This window comes from Melospiza georgiana, chromosome 6 (assembly GCF_028018845.1).
Source record: "Melospiza georgiana isolate bMelGeo1 chromosome 6, bMelGeo1.pri, whole genome shotgun sequence".
Lineage (NCBI taxonomy): Eukaryota > Metazoa > Chordata > Aves > Passeriformes > Passerellidae > Melospiza > Melospiza georgiana.
In genome coordinates, this window is record NC_080435.1 from 62,649,437 (window position 1) to 62,671,777 (window position 22,341).

Sequence of the window (22,341 nt, forward strand, 5' to 3'; positions counted from 1 at the left end):
AAATTAACCCTGGAGGCAGCTGAATCAACCAAGCCAATCCCAAACCCCCAAAATCAGACCCTGGGGGGCATCTGAGCCCCCCAAAATCAAACCTTGGGGCTCAGGAGGGCATCTGAACCCCTCCTAAAAATGAGGGGCAGGGAGTTCAGCACATAAAATGAGGCTGTTAAAATAACAAATCACTTTTTGAAACAAATTTGCTCCCCCGAAAGCTCTTTTCCCCAAATAATTAATTTTTACAGACTTTAAAACCATCAAAAACATGTCCAAATGCCTCTTGCTTCAACTCTCTATAAAATTTTAATGACTGTGCTCCTGTTAAGTAAATATTTGAAACAGAAAAATAACCAGTACTACATTTGCTTTTTTTTTAAACAATAAATAAACAACTTTGTTGTTGTTGTTTTTTTTAACAAGAATGAAATATAAACTTTGCACATCCAAAATACAATATACAACTTATTTCCAAAAGGATTTCCTGATGACAGAAACAGTAAAACCAGGTGATGAACTGGAGTTTTCTGATAGAGACCAGGTGGTGTTGCAGCTTTTTCTTCCAAGTTCCACAATTCCCAGATGGATTTTCCTATTTGGAGTGTGAGGTGTGAGGCTCCAGGGTTGGATTTTGGTCAGAGCCTGGTGGAACCAACACCTGGGGGTGGTAAATTTGTTACCTTTAAGATTGAAAAAGTGTGAACATCCCCAAGACACCGAGGTGAATTTATCTTTTTGGGGGTAAGGCCAAGGAGGGTTTTTAAACTCAAACCATATTTTATCCAGCTGAAACGGATCCTTCCAAAAGAACAAAATGTCCCCTTCCAAAAGAACAAAAGCTTGTGAGGGCTGTGTGGCCAAAACCACGAGGGCAGAGGTGAACAATTATCTAGAAATGAAGCTGGATCAGTTTTCCATAACGCAGGAAACGAGAGGTTCCCAAGAAAAGGATTTGTTGTCAAAGTTCCCTCAGGAATCCAGCAGAGCTCTGGACAAGCCCTGGAGGTGTCCCACAGCTGCCTGCCCTGCCTCATGTGCTCTGCAGCTGGCTTTGTCTCTCAGTCTCAGCTTTCCTCTCCTGCCTGTGGGTCATGGCTGCCCAAAATGTGATTTTTTTCAGCACTTCCTGCACAAGTTTGGGTGGCAAACAGGGAATTTGCTTCTCCAAGAGAGCTGCGTTCTTCCCAATGCAGTCCAGACAAAGCCTGAGGAAGGGAAATAGAAAAAAAAAAGAAAAATTGAATTATTTATATTCTACAAATGACACCTGGCAAAAGCTGATGTGCATTAATTACAGGTGTTAATTACAGGTGCAGGAATTACACAGCACCAGTGATTCAGCTGCTGTGCAGCACCACACACTGAAGGGCTCAGGTATTTCCTGAGGAGGAAATTGGGAATTTCACCCCATTTCTGCAGGGGCAGGTGCTGAAACAACACCTGGGGTGGTGGGAGGTGTCCTGCCCATGGAACACGAGGGGATTTCAGCCCAGCCTAAACCAGTCTGGAATTCTGCAACTCCAACTCACCTGAGCAGGGAATAAGGCTGAGTCTGAAATATCAACAAGTCACTGCAGTGACCCTGAGCAAGAGAAGAAAAGAACCATGAGAATGGCAAACAACTTAGCAATCCTCAACATTAATGTCACATTTACTATCACATGATTTAGAAATATCCTCCTTGACCACGATTTATAAGGAACCTGAATTACAAATTCCTTTTTATTCTGTCAGTCAAGAAAGCCTCAGGTGGGGATTCCTCAGTAGTGTGTAAATTATAATTAATTTATAATCTGTGGTGTGTAAATTATAATAATTTCCTCAGTGGTGTGTAATTTGGAATGGTTTCAGTTACCAATTTGAGCAAAGCTTTAGAGCCAAACTCAATCTGATTTGGGATTTTTAAAAAATATTAATTAAAATCAATCAATTAATATATTTATATACTGAAGTTTTCCTATAGAGACCAGGTGATGTTGCAGCTTTTTCTTCCTAGTTCAATTAAGTTTCTTCAATTAGTATATTAATTAATATATAATATTTATTTCTTTATTTGCCCAGAGGTTTTGGACTCCCCATCTGTGGCAGTGTCCAAGGCCAGGCTGGATGATGCTTGGAGCTACCTGGGATATTGGGAGCTGTCCCTGCCCAGGCAGGGGTGGATTAAATGGACTTTAAAGCCCCTCCCAACTGAAACCACTCCATAATTTGGTATTAATTATAATTATCCCAGTGATGGGATTTGTTGCTCAGGTTACTGACCGTGTCCATGAAGAGCAGATCATCCTTGCTGCCCCCAAACACCATCACTTCTCCCTCCTGCCCCAGGCAGGCTGTGTGCCACAACCTGCAACCAAACACACACAGTCAGTGCCCAAGGAACAAGGGCTTGGGGTTAGCAGCAAGACAAAACCATTATTTCAGAGGTAAAAAACAATACCTTAAAATTTATTACTTGTTTGTTGTTTAATAATATAAAGTAAGAGAGCAGTGTAACTCCCCAGCAGACCAATATATTTTGTCATTATTTGACTTTTCTGTATTCTGGGCATATCAACTTTGTCTTATTTATCACCACAGTGGAAAATTTTTTGGCAACTCTACAAACCAAGCTTTTGCCAAGCTTTTCCTTTTGCAATTTTCCACTTTCTTTGGCTCAGCAGTACAATTTTCTCGTGGCTTTCAGCCTGGGGGGTGCTCAGTGCTGACACTTGGATCTCCAGTTCTCCTGTTCCAGTCTTGCCCTTGCCCCAGAGAGTCTGGGATCACTTGCTGTGAGTCAGGAACTTCCAGCACACCAAGGGGGTTTGATCATAAAAACCCCACAAAAGCAAATCCTGACTTTAGAACTTGCAGAAAGATCCTGCCCCTTCAGCAGCCACCCCTGGTGGGGAGTTTATTATTTTTATTTTTCATGATTAGATTTTTCTGCTCTATCACCACTGCTGATGGACTTTAGAGCCACTGAAGCAAAATCAAACACACCACCGAAGTTTCATGCAAAAAATCAACGTTCCCACTTTCTCTCATCAGTCCTTAGCAGGTTCCTCACCTTTTCCCTTCCTCATACCTGTGCCAGATCTGTCTCTGCCTGCTCTGCATTAGGGAAATCTGGGCTTGGTCACGGAGAACACGGGGAAGCCTTTCCTGCCTGGGCTCTGCTGACATCCTAGCTCGAAACCTGAGGCTTTTCCTACTGCCTGAGAGCTCCTGGCCTCCCATGGGCTGCTCTAACTTATCACCTAAACATTCTAACAAAGCACGTTATTCAATCACACAGGGCTGCAGCACAACAGCATCACATGGCAACGACAACATGGGGACCAGGGGTTAAACACTGGGGGCTCACTGAACCCAGCATGCAGAACTGGAACCCGTGGATGGAGGGAGAACAGGATTTTCCACAGTTATGGGAATGAAAACATTGGGAATCCAAAGGTTAAACATTGTGGGCTCTATCCAACCCAGCATGCAGAACTGGAACCCGTGGATGGAGGGAGAACAGGATTTTCTACAGTTATGGGAATGAAAATTTGGGGAATCCAAAGGTTAAACACTGGGGGCCCACTGAACCCAGCATGCAGAACTAAAATTCATGGATGGAGGGAGAACAGGATTTTCTACAGTTAGGGGAATGAAAACATTGGGAACCCAGGGGTTAAACATTGTGGGCTCTATCCAACCCAGCATGCAAAACTAAAATTCATGGCTGGAGGGAGGAACAGGATTTTCTACAATTTTGGGAATGAAAACATTGGGAATCCAGGAATTAAGATTTGTATTTTATTTCAACCCAGCATGCAAAACTGAAATTGATGGACAGAGGGAGGAACAGGATTTTCTACAGTGATGGGAATAATAATATGGGGAATCCACAGGTTAAACATTTGGGGCTCTATTCAACCCAGCATGCAAAACTGAAATTGATGGACAGGGAAAAACAGGATTTTCTACCAACTTTGGGAATGAAAACATGGGGAATCCAGGAGTTAAAATTTGTATTTTATTTCAACCCAGCATGCAAAACGTTGGCTGAATAAAACTAATTGACAGGAAAAGGAATAGTGTTTTCTACCAGTTATGGGAATGAAAATAGGAGGAATCCAGGGGTTACAGTTTGTTTTCTATTCAACCCAGCATGCAAAACTAAAATTGATAGAGGGAGGAATAGTATTTTCTACCAATCATGGGAATGAAAACATTGGGAATCCAGGGCTTAAATACTTGGTTCTGGAGTTCAACCCAATGCAAAACTAAAATTGATGGACAGAGGGAGGAACAGGATTTTCTACAATTTTGGGAATTAAAACATGGGAATCTAGGAGTAAAAATTTGTATTTTATTTTAACCCAGCATGCAAAACTAAAATTGATGGACAGAGGGAGAAACAGGATTTTCTACCAATCATGGGAATGAAAACATTGGGAATCTAGGAGTAAAAATTTGTATTTTATTTTAACCCAGCATGCAAAACTAAAATTGATGGACAGAGGGAGAACAGTATTTTCTACCAATTCAGGATCACCTGAGAAGGCAATTCTTTAGAAGTTGCTAAAAGTGGAGGTTGAAGGAAATTATTCTGTACAGAATTTAGGGAGGGAATCAGAGTTGCAGGAACATCAGGAAAAGACACTAATAAATTTCATTACAAAGTAAGAGAAATAAATAAAAGAACTACATACAGATGTATTACTCTGCATTTGAAGAGCAGCTGAACTGATTTAAAACTTTTCCAGCTGCAGAAAATACAAAGTTATGGAACAAATAGCTCACACTTCAGCTTCTGGTGTGGTTCCTTTTATCCCTGGACACATCCCAGTGTCACCTGCTGCAGGTGGCCCTGCCTTGGGATCTCCAGAGCTCCCTTCCCACCCTAACAATTCTGGGAATGGAAAAATCTGTGGTTTCCTGGGAAAATCTGTGGTTTCCTGGGAAAATCTGTGGTTTCCTGGGAAAATCTGTGGTGTCCTGGGAAAACCCATGGTTTCCTGGGAAAACCCATGGTTTCCTGGAAAAACCCATGGTTTCCTGGGAAAATCTGTGGTTTCCTGGAAAAATCCATGGTTTCCTGGGAAGATCTGGGCTTGGAAGAGTTTTTAGGGTAAAAAGCAGAAAAGTTGGTTTAGCTGTGGCTGTTGTGTTTCAGAGACAGCCCAGAAAAGGATAAAACAGGAAGAAAATTAATTTATTATTTCAGTAACAAGGCAGGGAGGAGCAGAGCAGAACTGGACATTTTTGTATCAGAAAAAAAAAATGATATATTATGATATAAATATTGTAATTAAAAATACATTGTGCTAGATATTATGATATAAAATTGTGCTGGGAGTTCCTGGGTGAATGCAGGGAATGAATTCAATGAAAATCTGAATATTTACTATCCAGACCAAATCAGTTCAATAGTTTTTAACTTAGAAACACAGATCATGATTCAAACACTGGGTTCACACTCAATTTTGCTTTTGAACCCTGAAAAAGGAATCAAGTTTTCCATGGTCTCTCCTCCTCTGTTTCTAATAATTTATAAATATTAATGAGCTTTTATTATTCTCCTTGGTTATTTATTCCTCCAATTTTTATGGTTTGATTATAGAACAGAAATTTGGTTACAGAGCACCAGGTCAGTTGGACACCCAGACCCTTCACCCAAAAAAATATCTTTTCATGCAAAAAAGCATCAAATACACAAATTAAAAATGAGGTATGAAGGCAAAAAAAGGTGTTAAAGCAAACTGCATTAATATTCTAAAATATTCTTTAAAAATACAGTTCAGGAATTTAAAAACTGGTTCATTTTGAAAAAGGATTCAATTCCAGCACACAAATTTCTGTTCCTGTACCTGGGCCTGCTCTTGGGCAGATGGGTGAGCTGCTTCCATCCATTTGTTGCAATGCTGTGGATCCAACCATCACCTGCAATGGGAGAATTATTATAATAACAATTATTATAAAGCTCATTAATGGGTTTTGGGATAAAAAATTGGCTTTTTTTTCACACAAGCAGCTCCAAGAGCATGTTTATTTAGGTAGCAGGAACATCAGCACTTTATGAAGCTGCATCCTTCACTCTTTGTGATTTAATGTTGTCCCAGGACCCTCCCTGCACTGAAATCTGGAATTAAAACACACCTAACCCTTTTATTTTCAGTAAATTGAGGAAATAATTTCCTCCCAGTGGGTTTGGCTGTGAAATTACTATTTATCTTCAAACGATTTTTGCCAATTTCAGTTTGTTTCATGGAAACAAGCTGCCTTTTCTACAAAAGCGACTCCTGCCAACCACCCCACCCCGTCTGTGTGATCTGAAATGCACAAGAGGATCAGAATTCCATTTTTACTGTCCATTACTCACTCAGAGGAACATTGTCAGAGCTTAGCCCCCCAAAAAGGAAAAGCCTGTCCTCCCCTATGGGGGTCAGCGTGTGCCAGGAGCGGTCCCTGGGCTTCTCTCCACTGATGTTAATCCTGGGGAAACACAGAAACAAACCCCAAATCTGCAGTCAGTGCTGGAATTGTTTCATGGGTTCATTTAAATTCATTTGGCAGAAAATTTCAGTTTGTCCCAGAGCCACCTTGGGTGTTTCCCAGTGCAAAAAGAGATTAAATAGAGAAATAATTCCATGTACATGCAGGAAGAGTTAACTGAGATCAAAGGGATGAATGCTGAGGGGCTCCAGGCTCTCCACTCCGAGGGAAAGGATTTTAAATGACACCAGGATTTGTGGTTTTACCTCTGATCCAAAAGCTACCACCTCTCCAAGCTGGGCTCACCCAGACTGTGAAATAAATATCAGCAAAGGGGGGATTCCTAAGTACAGAACAGATGGAGGTTTGTGATTGATAAAATTAATTTGAAATCTATTTCAGCTGAGCTGTATTGAAATTGATTTTATTTTAGTTGGGTTTGCTTGAGAATGTGAACAGCAAAGATCCTGAGATCCCAAAATCCAGTTAATCAGAGATAATTAAACAGGGATTGCACAAGTGCCCTGCTCAATCTGGCACTCAAGGCCAAGCTGCAATTTTGTTTGAATCCAAGTGAAGAAAATAAACTTTTAAAATTGGCCAAGGGACAGCCTGGACTTTGATGGTTAAAAAAAAAATCAAACAGATACTGATAATGGATAAAATTTCAATTTTCATGCACAAGAAATGATCTCAGTACCAGAAATAACCAAATACTGAATGACTTTAGTAGAGCTCAAGGCAGGGAAGGCAACTTGTGGGCAGTGCAGCTGAAATGAATTTTGCAATCTGCTGCTGGATGCTAAGCCTGGGTTAGCAATTCCTTCAGAAAGCTGGGCAGAGCTGAGGAAGCAAAAAACCTCCACTGTTTAGTAAATAAAATCATTATTTATTAATAAATAATTATGAGATCCTTTTGTGATCAGAGTAATAAATAATAATGAATAAATACAAACACTTTATCTCCTGTGAGGTGCCAACAGCAGCAAACATTGAAAACTCTTTTTTTCCACCAATATCTTAATTTTTTTCTTTTTTCAGTCTTAAATCTTTTTTTTCAGCCTCTCAAGGACTCTTTGCAGAGGTGCTGCAAGAGCTGAACAGAAGATTCCTAAATTACAGTGATCCAACATATAAGTATATAAATAGAAATATTTATATGCAAATTTACAGTTGTTCAATATGTAAGTATATAAATATAAATATTTATATATAAATTTACAGTGATCCAATGTAGAAATATATAAATAGAAATATTGATATATAAATTTACAGTGGTCCAATATGTAAGTATATAAATAGAAATATTGATATATAAATTTACAGTGGTCCAATATGTAAGTATATAAATAGAAATATGTATATGTAAATTTATAGTGGTTCAATAGGTGAGTATATAAATATATTTATATATAAATTTACAGTGATCCAATATATAAGTATATAAATAGAAATATTGATATATAAATTTACAGTGGTCCAATATGTGAGTATATAAATACAAATATTTATACATAAATTTACAGTGACCCAATATATAAGCATAGAGGGTTTTATATTTTTAATATATAAATTCACAGTGATCCAATATATAAATATATAAATATATAAATAGAAATGTTTATATGCAAATTTACAGATGTTCAATATGTGAGTATATAAATATAAATATTTTTATATAAATTTACAGTGATCCAATATATAAATATATAAATAGAAATGTTTATATGCAACTTTACAGTTGTCCAATATGTGAGTATATAAATATAAATATTTTTATATAAATTTACAGTGGTTCAATATGTGAGTATATAAATATTTATATATAAATTTACAGTGATCCAATATATAAGCATATAAGTATTTCTATTTTTAATATATAAATTTCCAGTGATCCAATATATAAATATGTAAATAGAAATATTGATATATAAATTTACAGTGGTCCAATATGTAAATATATAAATACAAATATTTATATATAAATTTACAGCGATCCAATATATAAATAGAAATGTTTTTATATAAATTTACAGTGGTCCAATATGTAAGCATATAAATATAAATATTTATATATAAATCTACAGTGATCCAATATATAAGCATATAAGTATTTATATTTTTAATATATAAATTTACAGTGATCCAATATATAAATATATATTTTTAATATATATACTATACTAAATAATGGATAAATCTTCTGAGCTTTTCTTGGATCATAACATGGAAATAACTTGAATTTTGGAAAAATCTTCATTTTTTAAGGATTTCATGGCCTTTTATGGAAGAGACCTTTCCCAATTTGTGCTGTAACTACATCAAAGCCATCAAACCCAGCATTCCAACAGCCCTAAAAGCTGGAATTCCATCTGGAGAAATGGAGGAGGCTGCAAACGAGGGGTTAAATCCCTCCCTGCTGGGCTGCAGGAGAAGCTCAGTCTCCACCATCAAAATTCAATTCCATGGAAATCAGAGCCCAGCAGCTGAGGAGTCCCCAGAGCCTCATTCTCCTCTTGGAAAAGCTGCAGGAACAGCTCTGGAGCTATTTAACAATATGTTTCCATCTTCTACATTCATTTTGAAGGGTTACAAAAGCAAACTTACCTTCCAGACCAAGTCCAAGTGTCTAAATTCAGGCAGTGCAAATCATTCATTCTGGTTTGCTAAAACAAAGAAATAAAATCCCACTCGGGTTATTTTAGGCAAACAATAAACCAAATATTTCAGTGAGGCCTTCCTGGGACAGAATATTCCAAGCACCAATAGTTTGAAGAAATCTGTACCCACTTGCCTTAACATAAATCTGAATTATGAGGCAGATGAAAAGCTTTTCTCCTCACAAAAACCATGCAACACTCAGGAAAGTGCCTGGCAGAAATATTTCCAGTCATGCAACAGCACTATGGGGCCAATTTTAGCTTCTAAAAGTGAAGAATTTGTGGGACTTTATCCAGTTCCTGCAAATGTTTTTAATTTCCATCCACAGAACTCCTGGCAGGGCAGTGCAGAAGGTGTTTGACTCTCCTTGGCTCTGTGAGCAGAAGTTTGGATCCTCCTGTCTGGTCACTACTCCTTGGAGTATCCTGGTAGTGCTGTACTCTCGCTATTCCCAGAAATGTCCATCATTTGTGCTTTTCCCTCTTTTCCTTTCACCAAGTGACCACCAGCAAGGTTTATTGAGGACCCTTTAGCATTTGCCATTAAAATCAAATGGGAAATCTTCCCTCTTGCTCATCTGCCTGGGGTTGGAGGTGGAGAAGGTGATAAAAGGATTTCTCTGCCTGCCTGGGAGCTGGGATTCCCCTGGGAGCTACAAACACCAGCTGGGAAGTAGGGAAATGGTTCTTGCCTTACCTTCCAACTCCTTTTCTCCCTGGGCAGTCCATAGATCTATTAGAAAAAGGATTTTTCTCCAGGTGCAGATCCTCTGAGGCAGAGCCAGGCTGACAGCAGGGCTGGTACCCAGCAGGGAGCTGAGGGAGCCCAGAGCTGCCCAGCACAGCTCTGGGAGATCTCTCAGGGATTTCAGGAATGCCACAACTCCTCTGCCAAGCACTGCCAACCCTGCTGGGCTGGGAGGGGAATGGGGAGCAGCACTTTGGGGAGGGACACAGCATAAACACAGCAGATTGTGAGGGTTTGGGGCATTGCCTAAAAACAACCTAAACACCACCAAGTGTGGTCCAGCTGCCAGATCTGTCTTCCACGACTCCTCTCTCCACTTCCCTACTCCTTCCTTTGAAATCATGAGGGGATCAAATCATCCAAGCTGAAAGCAAAATGCAGTTGGGATCTTCTGGGGACAAAGCCAACTTCCTGGCCTCTACAACTGGGAATAATCATGTTGGAGTAATCCAATTTGATATAAAGGATATCTACCAGAGAGTTGCTGCTATGGTGAAAATTAAGGTTTCAAGAGGATCCTGTTCAAGACCTCCTCGCTGACTTTCCTTTCCTGGGCATTAGGCAGAAGATGGAGAAATTCTCTTTCCTGCTCCCTGGGACATCAGAAAACCTTTGCATTCTCATGGTTCAACAGCTGGGCAGATGCAGAATTACAGCAAGCTCATCTGGAATCCAAAACACCACCAAGTGTCCAAGACTGAGACTTTAACAAACAAAGCCCCTTCCTGCCCCAGCCCTCTCTGGGAAGCTGGAGCACAGAGTTTTACAGGAGCATCACTTGCACAGCTCCTCATGGATTTATCCTTCCTGCTCTAATTCATCATCCTCTGCCAATCCTAAAATGATTTTTAATTGGTTTAAGAGCACCAAGGCTCCTAAGAGGGCTGGAATTTCCCTGGAGCTCCAAGGGCTCCTGACACCCTGCTTATCTCTGCAAGTTGATTTCTGTGAGCTCAGTGCAGGTCAGCACCAAGAGAGGCTTTAAGGGTGCCCTTGTTGCCAGGAATTCTGCAAGAGAGGCTTTAAGGGTGCCCTTGTTGCCAGGAATTCTGCAGCTCTCCCTCCTGGATTTCCAAGCAAAGGCTATTCCATCTCCAAGCTTTGCCAAGAGAAGGACTGCAGCTCCATGGATGCTCTGAGCTTGGCTGACAGCAAATACAAACATGCTGACATTAAGGCACCAGATGTGTGAAGAGCTGCTGCAAAGACTTTGGTTTATTTACCTCATTCTCAACATGAAACTTTTCCACTTCAATCAAACAAAAGATTCACATCAACTTCTGGACTAACTCTCCTTCCTTCCCACTTTCTCCCATTTCTGTTTTTCCAGGGGCTTACCTGAAGGAACTGAGTCCACATAACACTTCTGAGCCTGTTTTCAAATGATTCCTGGTACAACTGATTCTCATCATCATCACCATCATCATCATCATCTTCTTTTACCAGTTCTAGCTCCAAGTTTGGAAAAAGGTGCCCTTTCCTCCCAGAAAGATGAATAGGAGAAGCCTCATGACACTTCCTGGCCCTTTCTGGTTCCTTGCAGAGCCTTTTCCCTGGGAAGATTTGTATTATGGTGAACTAGAAGGAGAAGGAGGAGCAGAGCAACCCCATGTTTGCTCCTCAATTTCTGGAGAAAAGCAAAACTTCATCCTTTGGGCAGGAATTATTCCTGGGGTCAGGAAATTGAGTGGTTTCCTGCTGTCTTTAGCTTTTTCTTTTCATGACTTACATGAATTCCTCAAGCCCCACTGAATGTTCCCTCACTTTTTTTATGTTTCCTTCCATTTATTTCTAGGACAGAAAATGGATCAATAATGAGAATTACACTTGCTGCTCTCCTACAGAATTAAACACAGCTTTCCACAATTTCTCTCTTCTCTGACATGGCTTCCCAAGTGCTTTCACTGAAATTTAGCAAGATTTTAAGGAAGCTGAAGAAAAAAAAACCTTTTAAGATCAGAAAGCTGCAGTCAAACAGAAGCCTGAGGGTAAATGCTGTGAGGGCAGGGCAGGATGAGAGGTGAGCTGCAGCTAAATGAGAATTGCAGTGGCAGAGGCTGCAGGGGAGCCCAGCTGGGGCTGGAGAGCAGCTCAGGGGTGCAGCGAGGCCGGGGTGGGCACAGAGCCCTGGGGAAGGAGCTCTGTGTGCTCAGGAGGAGCTGCCAGGGCAGCACAACCACCCCAGCACCTTTACAGCCCCACATTTGGGGATTTTCCTCCCAGCTCCCTGAGGGAGGAGCAGGACTGGGCTGTGAACAGCTGTGAGCACACAGCACAGGGCACAGGGCTCACATAACTCTGATTTTTCACTCTCCTCCAATCTCTTGATTTCCTTCAGTTATCTGCAAACCCACTTTGGCCAAAGCTCTGGGAGGTGCTGAGTGCAGCTCTCTCAGGCTTGAGGAACAATTGCAGAGATCCTGAATCAAAGGTCACATCATGGCAGGAACAAACAGGATCCATTTCAATTCTCTGCTTTTCTGTTTGCTCTGGAAAGGCACTTAAATAAAAACTTCCTGCAGGTGGGAAGTGGCTGGACATGGTGTGGTCACTCTGAGCAGCAGGAGTGCAAGGAGTGCAGATTAGAAAGGAATGTTCCAGCAGGAAAATCAGGGAATGGGGAACAAAGGGCAGTTTTACACTGCCCTGTTTGCCAGGGTTTGGGAATACAGGGCTGAGGCTGTGGCAGCTTTCCAAGGTGGAGCTGGAATATGTTCATTCCCAAACTAATTCCTTCTCTTTTTTAGAGCACAACTACAGGAACACAGCACTGGGGGCTCTCAGAAGCTTCTTCACTGTCAATTTTGGAGATAGAAAACATCCAGGCTCATCCTCTAGCTGAGTAGGATTAAAGGATCTAAATCAGCTGTAGTGAAAAGAGCTGAAAACTTCCATTAAAATAAAACACAAGAGTGCACAGTCACTGAAACTGGGAGGTTTTAACTTGCCTTACAGGATCTGTTTCTCACATCAGTGCTTCAGCAGAGAGGAACTGAGCAGAAAATCTCCTTTAATTAGCACTGGAGAAATTCCAAGTGCTGCTGAGAGGTTTGAGTATCTCCCTGCTTTAATCAGGGGGGTGGTGCCTGTGGCTTGTTTCAGTTAGAAAGAGTCAGGGAGAGTAAAAATTACACAGCCACGTCCAACCCTAAATTATTTATGCACAGATTGCTTCCTTTTGTCCATGACCTCTTCCAGACATCTCTATTTCAGTCACTTATGTGCAAAAACTGGCAAAATTCAATTAGACAGCCAACTCAAATCTGTTATTTACCACACAATCATCTGTGTTTTACCTTTTCTGGGACAATCATTAATATTATAGACTGAATAATTCTTCTTTTTGTAGAGGGTGATGACAAGCAGCATCCTGCATACAGAGCCCTGAACACCCAGGTTAGGCCAAAAAAGCATTTGGGATTTTTTTTCTTACTACAAAATGACAAGAAAAAAAAGAAAAAAAACAAAAAAAAAAAAAACAAAACAAACTTCCAAAAGAATAAGATGACTGCTAAGAAAATATTGAATTACCAGCACTCGTCCTCCAAAGATGTAACCTTTGTTTCCCAGCACAGCACACGTGTGAGCTGCTCGAGGCTGAGGTGGATCTCCACCCTGAAAGAACCAAAATAATCCTTCAGAACACCACAAAACCTCCTGGACAGTTTCATTTGCTGATCTACAAACCATCAGGAAAACCTCTGGAAATCACATCTTAAAATTTGATGTTATATCCACGTGCCAAAAAGTCCTCCCTGTGTAAATCAGAACTGAAGGTGGCAAAACTGAAGGTGGCTTTTACTTTGCAATGGGAATCTCACATTTTGCATTTGGTTTTAGAGGGATTTTAGAACATCCCAAAGATCATAAAAAGCTGCCAGACACTCTTTAAAAGATACAACTTCTGCTGAGTTCCTATATAAACTCAGCTGGGTTTTATGAATTTTTGGGAATATTTTCATCTCAATAAGGCAGAGCTCTGCTGTGAGAGGTTTTCCATGGGAATTGTACAGGGATGCAGATTTGCAGGTTTCCCTCTGCTGGGAAAACTGGGAATGTTCCCCCGGAGAGGAGAAGGCTCCAGGGAGAGCTCAGAGCCCCTGGCAGGGCCTGAAGGGGCTCCAGGAGAGCTGCAGAGGGACTGGGGACAAGGGATGGAGGGACAGGACACAGGGAATGGCTCCCAGTGCCAGAGGGCAGGGATGGGTGGGAGATTGGGAATTGGGAATTCCCAGATTTCCTGTGCTGCCCCTGGCAGTGCCCAAGGCCAGGCTGGGCACTGGGGCACCCTGGGACAGTGGGAGGTGTCCCCAATTTCTAGAGCACAATCATGATTTAAAACTCAGTAAAATCCAAACTGAGACTAAAAACCACTCACTCGAATTGTTGGCTGAGACCAAGTCTGTGTGGTTGTATCAAAAACATGAACATCATTGTGCCATCCCCAGAATATCTGTCCTTCCTAAAAAAAAAAAAAAGAAGAAATTTTAAAAATATATATTTTATTTTAAATATATATATTTTATTTCAAAAATATATATTTTATGTTAAAATCTTGCTGCTTATTGAAGGATACAAACCTGGAAGGGATCTGTCCAAACAGAAATTACACTAAAACAGGCAATTTGATGAAAATGTGTGGTGATATTTTAAGGATGCTGCAGCAGCTCAGATCCACCTGAGGGCCAGCAGCACCCAGGGATGTTCAGGCTGTGACACCTCAAAATTGGCCTTGGGCCCCAACATCAGACACTGCAGCAAATTTCACCTGCTAAATTTCATTGTAACACACTGAGAAATTGTAAAAAACCAATCCTTGGGTGTCAGTCTTTAATATTTGATGTCAGGAGATTTCTGTCAATGCTCTGCTCAGTCATCTTTGTATTAATTTTAAGAAATTACTGTAGGAAAGTTGATAATCCAGGCATCTTTCTGGAAAATAAACTCAATAAATTAACTCAGAGTATTTGTCAGCTAGACTTGGGAAGCTATAAATGCCCTAATGTTTCTCCAAGAAATAAATTATAAAAATTATTACATTTAATTATAAAAAAAATTTAAATTTTCTGTGATTTTTCAGCTTTAAAATATGCCTTCAGATTAAAATCCAGCATTTAATTCACTGCACTCCAAGGCCAGCACTGGCAATTTGGAATATGTGGAACAACCACCCCTCCCAACGTGCAGCATCTGGAATTTCAAACCTCAATTTCAAATTTCAAATGGAATTTCAAACCTAAAAAAGATTCCAAATTTGCATTTCTTCTGATGCTATAAATAAAAGAAAAATCAGATTTTCATGCTCATCAAGGATGATAAAAATGATTTTTTTTAAATCAGAAATCAGTGGGAATGGGGGAAAGCTCTTACCCAAAAGGCATCGTGGACATCGAAGCAGTCACTGAGCTCGTTGTGCCTCCTGCAGCCATAACCTCCAAAATAAATCAGCCTGAAACAACAAAACCAGCTCAATCTTTTGGAAACAAGATTAAAATGATGAATATTTTGGGTTATGCTGCACTGGCAGTGATACCAGCAATGAGAATATTCTGTGTTGCAGCTGAAGGTGCAAACCCAACAAGGGGAAGGGCACAGCCCTCAGCAAACCTGACTGAAAGCACACCAGGAAACGACTGCAGACACCTCAAAGTCTCTGCTCCTTTCTCCAAAAGTTCATTTCCAGTGCTGTTCTCAGGCAAAAATGGAAATAAAACCCAGGACAGTGAAATGCCTCCTCTCCTAGTGAAGTTCCTGTGCTCCTGCTGCATTTTTTATTTTCTGTGTCCAATTTTTGGCAAGAAATGTTCCCCAGGTTTGTCCCACAGGACACAAACAGTTTTTTTTTGGCTTAAAATTATATTTTTCAACCAAGCACTACAGAAGGATCCTCACACAGCTCCCAGCCCAATATTCCACCCAGTAAAGGGCCACTCATAAATAATCTTTATTCACATCAAAAGGTTCCACTCTATTATCTGAACCAGGTGATTTTCTCAGCATGCAGGTGACACAATGCTTTGAATAAATGCATTTAATTTTGAATAATCTTGTGTTAAAGCTAGGGAGCTGTTCAAATATCTGTATTTCCCTATCTCTGCAGTTAAATTAGAATTACTAAACCAAGATCTGGCACCCAGGGGCATTGCACAGTTATACAAAACCTCTTTAGATGTGGAGTCCAGAAAGAAATAAATCATTTCCATCTGATAATGTGCACTATAAATCACATCCTGACCTGTCTGTAACACAATTAATAATAAATCACTGACAGGGCACCTGCTTGTGATCACTTCTGCCTCATTCTCCAGACATTTCCCACAACAAACAGAAAGTCTGGAGAATTTCTGTTTTCTAAACACACTCAGTCACTTTTCCAACACAAATGTCCAGGCTGACTCAGCCTTGCAAGATAAAGATAATCCCTGAAATGTCTCTGCTGTTAAAATCCTTGGAAATCCACTGAATGGATTTATTGCAGGGAAATGGAATGCTTCCAATAATGAATATTGCAGAGAAAGTAATTTTATACTGCTTTTTAATATACTTTTAAATATACTTTTTTTTATAATTTTATACTTTTTTAATGTGTTAAAATCATCTAATAGATGCATGATTGCTTTCTAAAGTGTAAAACATTCCACAAATTTGCCCTAAATCTCCCAGCCCTCTCCTAAAATGGGGTTTTATTTACCATTAGTTCAGCTCACCATTTATTTACCATTGGTTCATGGGAGGAAACTCTGCTACAAAGTTATTACAAAATCTCCCAGCAAGTCAAGCTAAAAATCAGAGTTTCCTCCACCCCAACCCTGAGTTCTCTTCACTTTTTAACCCTTTCTCTCTACAATTCAGACAAATCAAATATTTTTAATATTTTCAGTATTTTTGTACCTGTTTTTGTACACCCAGCAGGAGAGTTTGTCCCGAGGTGTGGGAGGTTGACCTTTAAAATTTGTGATTTTTTTCCACCTGTAGGTTCCGGTTTTTGTTCTCAAATTGACATAATAGAGCTTGAAAGGAAAGAAAAATGACAATGTTTTCAGAAAAACCACAAATCAGCACCAGAAAAAACAACCCACCACCCCCAGAAGGCTGGAAATAAAAGAGGAACTGGCAGTGGGTTTAAAATGGGAAATACACCACAAAAATAAAGTGGAGAATTGGCAGAAAGTTTCAGCAGAGGCTCCATTTCACTGATTTTCTAGTCAGACTAGAAAATTTCTAACTTTATTTCTATTCAATGATTAAACAACTCATTTAATCTATTTTCTTAATTGTTTTCAGTTACAAGGAAAGCTGGTAGCTCTATTTTAACCTTAATTATTACCTGATTATTTAAAGCAGTGAATTGCTATCAAAGAGCAAAAAGAGATTTTCAGAGATTAGTCCCAATTTAGGTTGTCAGAATATTTTTTAAAAAAACAATTGGGAAAGCAGTGGCATAAATATAGAAGGTTTCAATAAATAAAAATTTCTCTTTAATTCAAATAAAAAGAGACCAGATGAGCAGTATTAGTACTTATAAAAATACAATATTATGGAAAAAAAGAATACAATACCCTATTGCTGTATCCTCTGTCATCAAATCCCCCAAAAATGTACAGCTTGCCATTGATGCTGGCCCCACAGCTGCCTGACATGGAGGTGGGTAACTCCCCTTCCATCAGGTGCATTGTCCTGCAATTTAAAAAAAAAATACATTAAACCCCTTCCAAGCTGGCAAAATGGAACAATCCCAAAGAATTTATTCAGAATTTTTAGATTTCAAGGTGAAAATTCAGTTTGGGCCATAGGTAGGAGCTGCAGGTGAAGTTGGACTCCTGTGGTGGAAGAGAAATCCCAGGTGGATGTTGGGTGTCTTTAAAGTATCTTCATTTTCTGGAGGTGAAATTCACATTAGGAAAGCTTCAGTAGAGCTGAAACATTAATTATTCAGAATGTGCAAACATGATTAACTCCAGGAACTCCTGAAATGAGAATCTGGCATGTCAGAAATGGAAAACTGAGGAGAGCTCAGGCAGGCCAGGAGATCCTGGTTAAACAGAGCCTGGAAAATTCTGTTTAAGCCTGATCCCTCTGCTGATCCCTGGGAGCACAGAAAGGAAAAGCAAGGAGTGTGAAAGGCTTTGGGCAGCCCTTCCCACAAAAAGGGACAGCAAACTGGGGTCATGGGGGAAAGAAATGGGGGAAAAGGGGCAAGAGAGAAAAAGGGGAAAAATGGGGCAAGGGAGAGAAAGGGGAAAAAATGGGGCAAGAGAGAAAAAGGGGGAAAAATGGGGCAAGAGAATGGAGGGAAATGGGAGGAGAGGAAAGGGGAGAAAAGAAAGGAAGGGAGAAAAGGAGAAGGGAAAAGGAAAGGGAAAAGGAAAGGGAAAAGGAAAGGGAAAAGGAAAGGGAAAAGGAAAGGGAAAAGGAAAGGGAAAAGGAAAGGGAAAAGGAAAGGGAAAAGGAAAGGGAAAAGGAAAGGGAAAAGGAAAGGGAAAAGGAAAGGGAAAAGGAAAGGGAAAAGGAAAGGGAAAAGGAAAGGGAAAAGGAAAGGGAAAAGGAAAGGGAAAAGGAAAGGAAAAAGGAAAGGAAAAAGGAAAGGAAAAGGGAAAGGAAAAAGGAAAGGAAAAGGGAAAGGAAAAGGGAAAGGAAAAGGGAAAGGAAAAAGGAAAGGAAAAAGGAAAGGAAAAAGGAAAGGAAAAAGGAAAGGAAAAAGGAAAGGAAAAAGGAAAGGAAAAAGGAAAGGAAAAAGGAAAGGAAAAAGGAAAAGGGAAGACAAAAAAGGGGGAAGAGGGAAACAAAAAAGGCGGGGGGGGGGAAAGAAAGTGGAGAGAAAGAGAAAAATGGCAGGAATAGAAGTGGAAGGAAAAAGGGCAAGTTCTGAGTTATTTTTGGGAGGAAAAAGGAAAGTGGAAGGAAAGAGAAAAAGGGGAAGTTATTGTTTGAGTTGCAATGCACATGGAATTAATACCAAAATAATAAACACATAACTGTAAGTGGATCAAGAGCTCAAGCAGCCAGTGTTGAACTGTTCTAACATAAAAGTGAATGTAACAAACCTCAGCCAGAACAAACTGCCAGGTAAAGGCAGCTGTGCTAACAGAGCCTGCAGCCACCCTGCCCTTGCACACAATAATTAATTCACCTTCAGCAGGGTTTTGTTTCCTGGGGTTCATTTGCCAGCCCAGCTCTGTCCCTCATGCTGACATTAAACACCTGCTGTTTAACATGGCCAAAGTGTCTGAAGGCTTTTCCTGCAGATCTGTGACAAAAATCAGCTTTAGGTGATAATTTAATATAAATGTGCCACTCACCAGAGCCCGCTGTCCATGTCATAGATCCAGAGCTCATCACTGGGCAGATAAACTTCATTTTCTTCAATGGACTGAAAGGGGAACATTGAAATGTTCAGTCAGTTCTGCTTTTTGTGGTTTTACATGAAATGCCAAGCCAGGTTACTGAGCAACACTGAATGATCTCAAGGAAACCAGAACTCACACCCCAGTGTTACTGCTCTGATCAGAAATTAATTTATTTTAAAATAAACAACTCATTCCTCCTCAGGACTGCTCAATAAAGGCACAGATTGAACAACTTCACATTTTGCCAAGGAAAGATGTGTAACAACATCAACCAGATCTGAAACTCCTGAATTAAAACTCATTTAGGTACTTTCGATCAGGAACTGTTTCCATTGGCATTATGGACAAATAAAAAATAGAACATAAACAGTGGAATGAAAACTCAGAAAGTTACTTGCAGCAGTAACTGGAAAGACCAAGGTGTCAAATATAAAGAAGAAAATGAATTCTTCTGTGGAAAAAAAGATTTATGAAGAGCCCTGAACAGAGGTCATTAAGAAAGAAAAATAATTTGGGAAATAATGATGAGGGAAAAACAACAAACAGGAGAGGAAGCCCCCAAAAAATGCAGTGAGTAACAAGTACAGCATTAATTACTGCCTTGGCACCAGGAAGAAATGAAAGCCTGGCAGTGAGTAATCAGCCAGAGTCAGTACACAAATAAAAACTGGCTCAAAACAAAACAAACGTGAGCAAGTTAAACACAAAACTGCAATTTAATTAGTGCCAATCCAGTTACTGCCACTGATGACCTGCCTTCACGTGATGCTTTGTTATGAATTTCTCACTGTGGAAGGTGCCAGGCAGGCAGGTTCACGCTATTTGTGGTGATTTATTCTGCAGGCAGCCCTGCTCGGCTGTCACACACCCTGGCAGGCTCTGCACGGAGCTCAAGCTGTCTCCATTTAACCCAGAGGTGTCCCAGGCCGAGCACCTGCTCCTGCAGCAGCTCTGAGCAAACACCCCATGCCAAAAATAAACTTGGCTGGGCAGGAGTCCAGCAGCAACACGTGCAAGATGATTTATCTGTGCAAAGGGCTGCCTACAGAGCAACAACCTTCATAACACTTTCAACAGATAAATACGGAAAATTACTGAGAACCCTTGCAAAGTTTATCTGCTGAAGTTCATATACACTGTTTTGAATGTGCCATGAACCCACAATTTTTTATTAGAAAACTTTTATAAACGTTGTGCTCAGTAGTTCAACCTCTGTTTTAAAGACCAGAGCATAAAAACAACAAAAGATTACCAGCGATTATGGGGATATTTATTTCTACAGAGTATTGTGGAGTTTAAATCCAGGAGTTTCTCACTGGAGTTCTTGGCTTGAGTACAGAAAGACAAGTTTTGAACACTTTAAAGTTACCTTAGACCATAAGAAATATATAGAGAATATTTTATATAGAATAGATATATAAAGGATTATAGAACATATATACATAGAATATGAAGTATTCTGCACATATATATTCTATATATATAGAATATGAACTATCTTTATAGAAATAACAGTTTGCACCTGCTCAAGACCAGGAATTACACCAAGCACAGGTATTTGCAATTTTATGGCCAAAGTGCACAGACAGACAAGATGAACAGATAAATATAAACAGAAAAATAACATGTAAAACGAAGTGGATGTATTTTATGTAGTTGGGTTGTATTCATAGAGTTAAAAGACACAAGGATTTACTTATGACAGAAGCATAAGCTTCTTTTTATGAAAAAAAAAAAAAAATTAAATTGTGGGTGGGTTTCAGCCTGCCACCAGTTTGTTTTGGAGGTGACAGCAGCGCTTTCTACGGGAGGAAAACGCGCTGTAAGCACCGCACAACAACTACCAAACAAAAAACACAGGGACTCAGCAGCGAGAACACGAATGACACCCTGGAAAAGCTGAGCCGCAAATTACAGCGTCAAGGTTTGAAGGGAGACGCGCTGAGGAGCGAAGGACGGGCGGCTTGGAAGGAGCGAACCGGCTCCACCAGCCCTGCCCCACACGGGCGAGCGGGGCAGGAGGAGGGCGCTGATCGCGCGGGGAAAGGCTGGAGGGACGAGGCGAGCGGAGCGGCACCGCCGTGCCCTCAGAGCCGGCACCGCCGTGCCCTCAGAGCCGGCACCGCCATCCCCTCAGAGCCGTCCCTTTAGCGTCTCCCGCCCGTCCCCTCAGCGCCGTCCCCGCCGTCCCCTCAGCGCCTCCCGCCGCCATTCGAACGGCGCGCGGCCGGCGCAGCCAATCAGCGCCCGCGCCACAGCCCCGGGCACCCGCCGTGGGCTGAGGGCCGCCGGGGGGACCCCCCTGCCCTGCCCTGCCCCGCCCGGGGCTGCTCCGCTTCCCGCGCCCCGAGCCCGCTCCCGCCGCTCCTCGCCGGCTCCCCTGCCCGCCTTACCACGTATCCTCCCCACACGTAGAGAAAGTTGCCGTCCACCACGGCGCAGTGGCCGCTGCGCTCCTCGGCCACGCAGAACTGATCCGCGGGGTCCGCCGCCATCTTGGGGGGGAGGAAGAGGAGGAGGAGGAGGGAGGAGGAGGAAGCGGCTCGGCCGCCTCAGGGCTCGCGTCCCGCCACCGCCTCCTCCGGGTGAAGCTGCGGCTCCGCCGCCGGTCGCTCCCCTGGGGCGGACGGGAAGCGAGGAGGGTCCAAAGTGTGGGGCGGCACCCGGCGCGCGTCGGGGTGGGAGCGGACGGGGCGAGCGCGGACGGGGCGAGCGCGCTGCCCTCGGTGCCGGGCAGCGATGCCGGGCAGCAGTGCCGGGCCGAGGCGTGAGGCGGAATAACCCGTGCGGGAGGATGTGAATAATGCGGGAGGATGTGAATAATGGGCGCGAGAGGAGGAAAGAAGCTTCGGGGATAGGAGAGCTAAACGCAAACCACAAGGCGAGAAGGGAGGGAGGAGCTGGGTCCCAAAGCGGGACGGCGTTTAAGGCTCCGGGCAAGGGCACGCGGTGATGGACAAGGGAGAATGGCTTCACACTGCCAGAGGGCAGGGATGGGTGGGAGACTGGGAAGGAATTCCTGCCTGGGAGGGTGGGGAGGGGCTGGGATGGAACTGACAGAGCAGCTGTGGCTGCCCCTGGATCCCTGGCAGTGCCCAAGGCCAGGCTGGACACTGGGGCACCCTGG

The 22,341-nt window shown here is 41.7% G+C and overlaps 1 protein-coding gene across 1 annotated transcript; it reads right to left on the reverse strand.

Annotated features, from left to right (window-relative positions):
* Positions 1-280: 280 nt before the first annotated feature.
* On the reverse strand, positions 281-21,887 carry KLHDC1 (kelch domain containing 1). The gene is made up of 13 exons (XM_058026418.1): positions 21,608-21,887; positions 19,167-19,237; positions 17,427-17,544; positions 16,759-16,877; positions 15,238-15,316; positions 14,246-14,329; positions 13,399-13,482; positions 9,067-9,125; positions 6,347-6,459; positions 5,835-5,907; positions 2,257-2,341; positions 1,524-1,576; positions 281-1,199 (listed from the first exon to the last, which is right to left on the reverse strand). The coding sequence occupies exons 1-13, from the start codon at positions 21,707-21,709 to the stop codon at positions 1,025-1,027; spliced, it is 1,215 nt and encodes a 404-aa protein (XP_057882401.1). The 5' UTR covers positions 21,710-21,887; the 3' UTR covers positions 281-1,024.
* Positions 21,888-22,341: the final 454 nt, after the last annotated feature.

Coding starts and splice junctions, on each gene's coding strand:
- KLHDC1 (XM_058026418.1), bottom strand. CDS start 21,709: ATGGCGGCGGACCCCGCGGATCAGTTCTGCGTGGCCGAGGAGCGCAGC. Junction 13,483..14,245: donor GGTCTCAGCCAACAATTCGA/GTGAGTGGTTTT, acceptor TGGTTCTTTCAG/GGTGGAGATCCACCTCAGCC. Junction 6,460..9,066: donor ACTTGGACTTGGTCTGGAAG/GTAAGTTTGCTT, acceptor GTGTTTCCCCAG/GATTAACATCAGTGGAGAGA.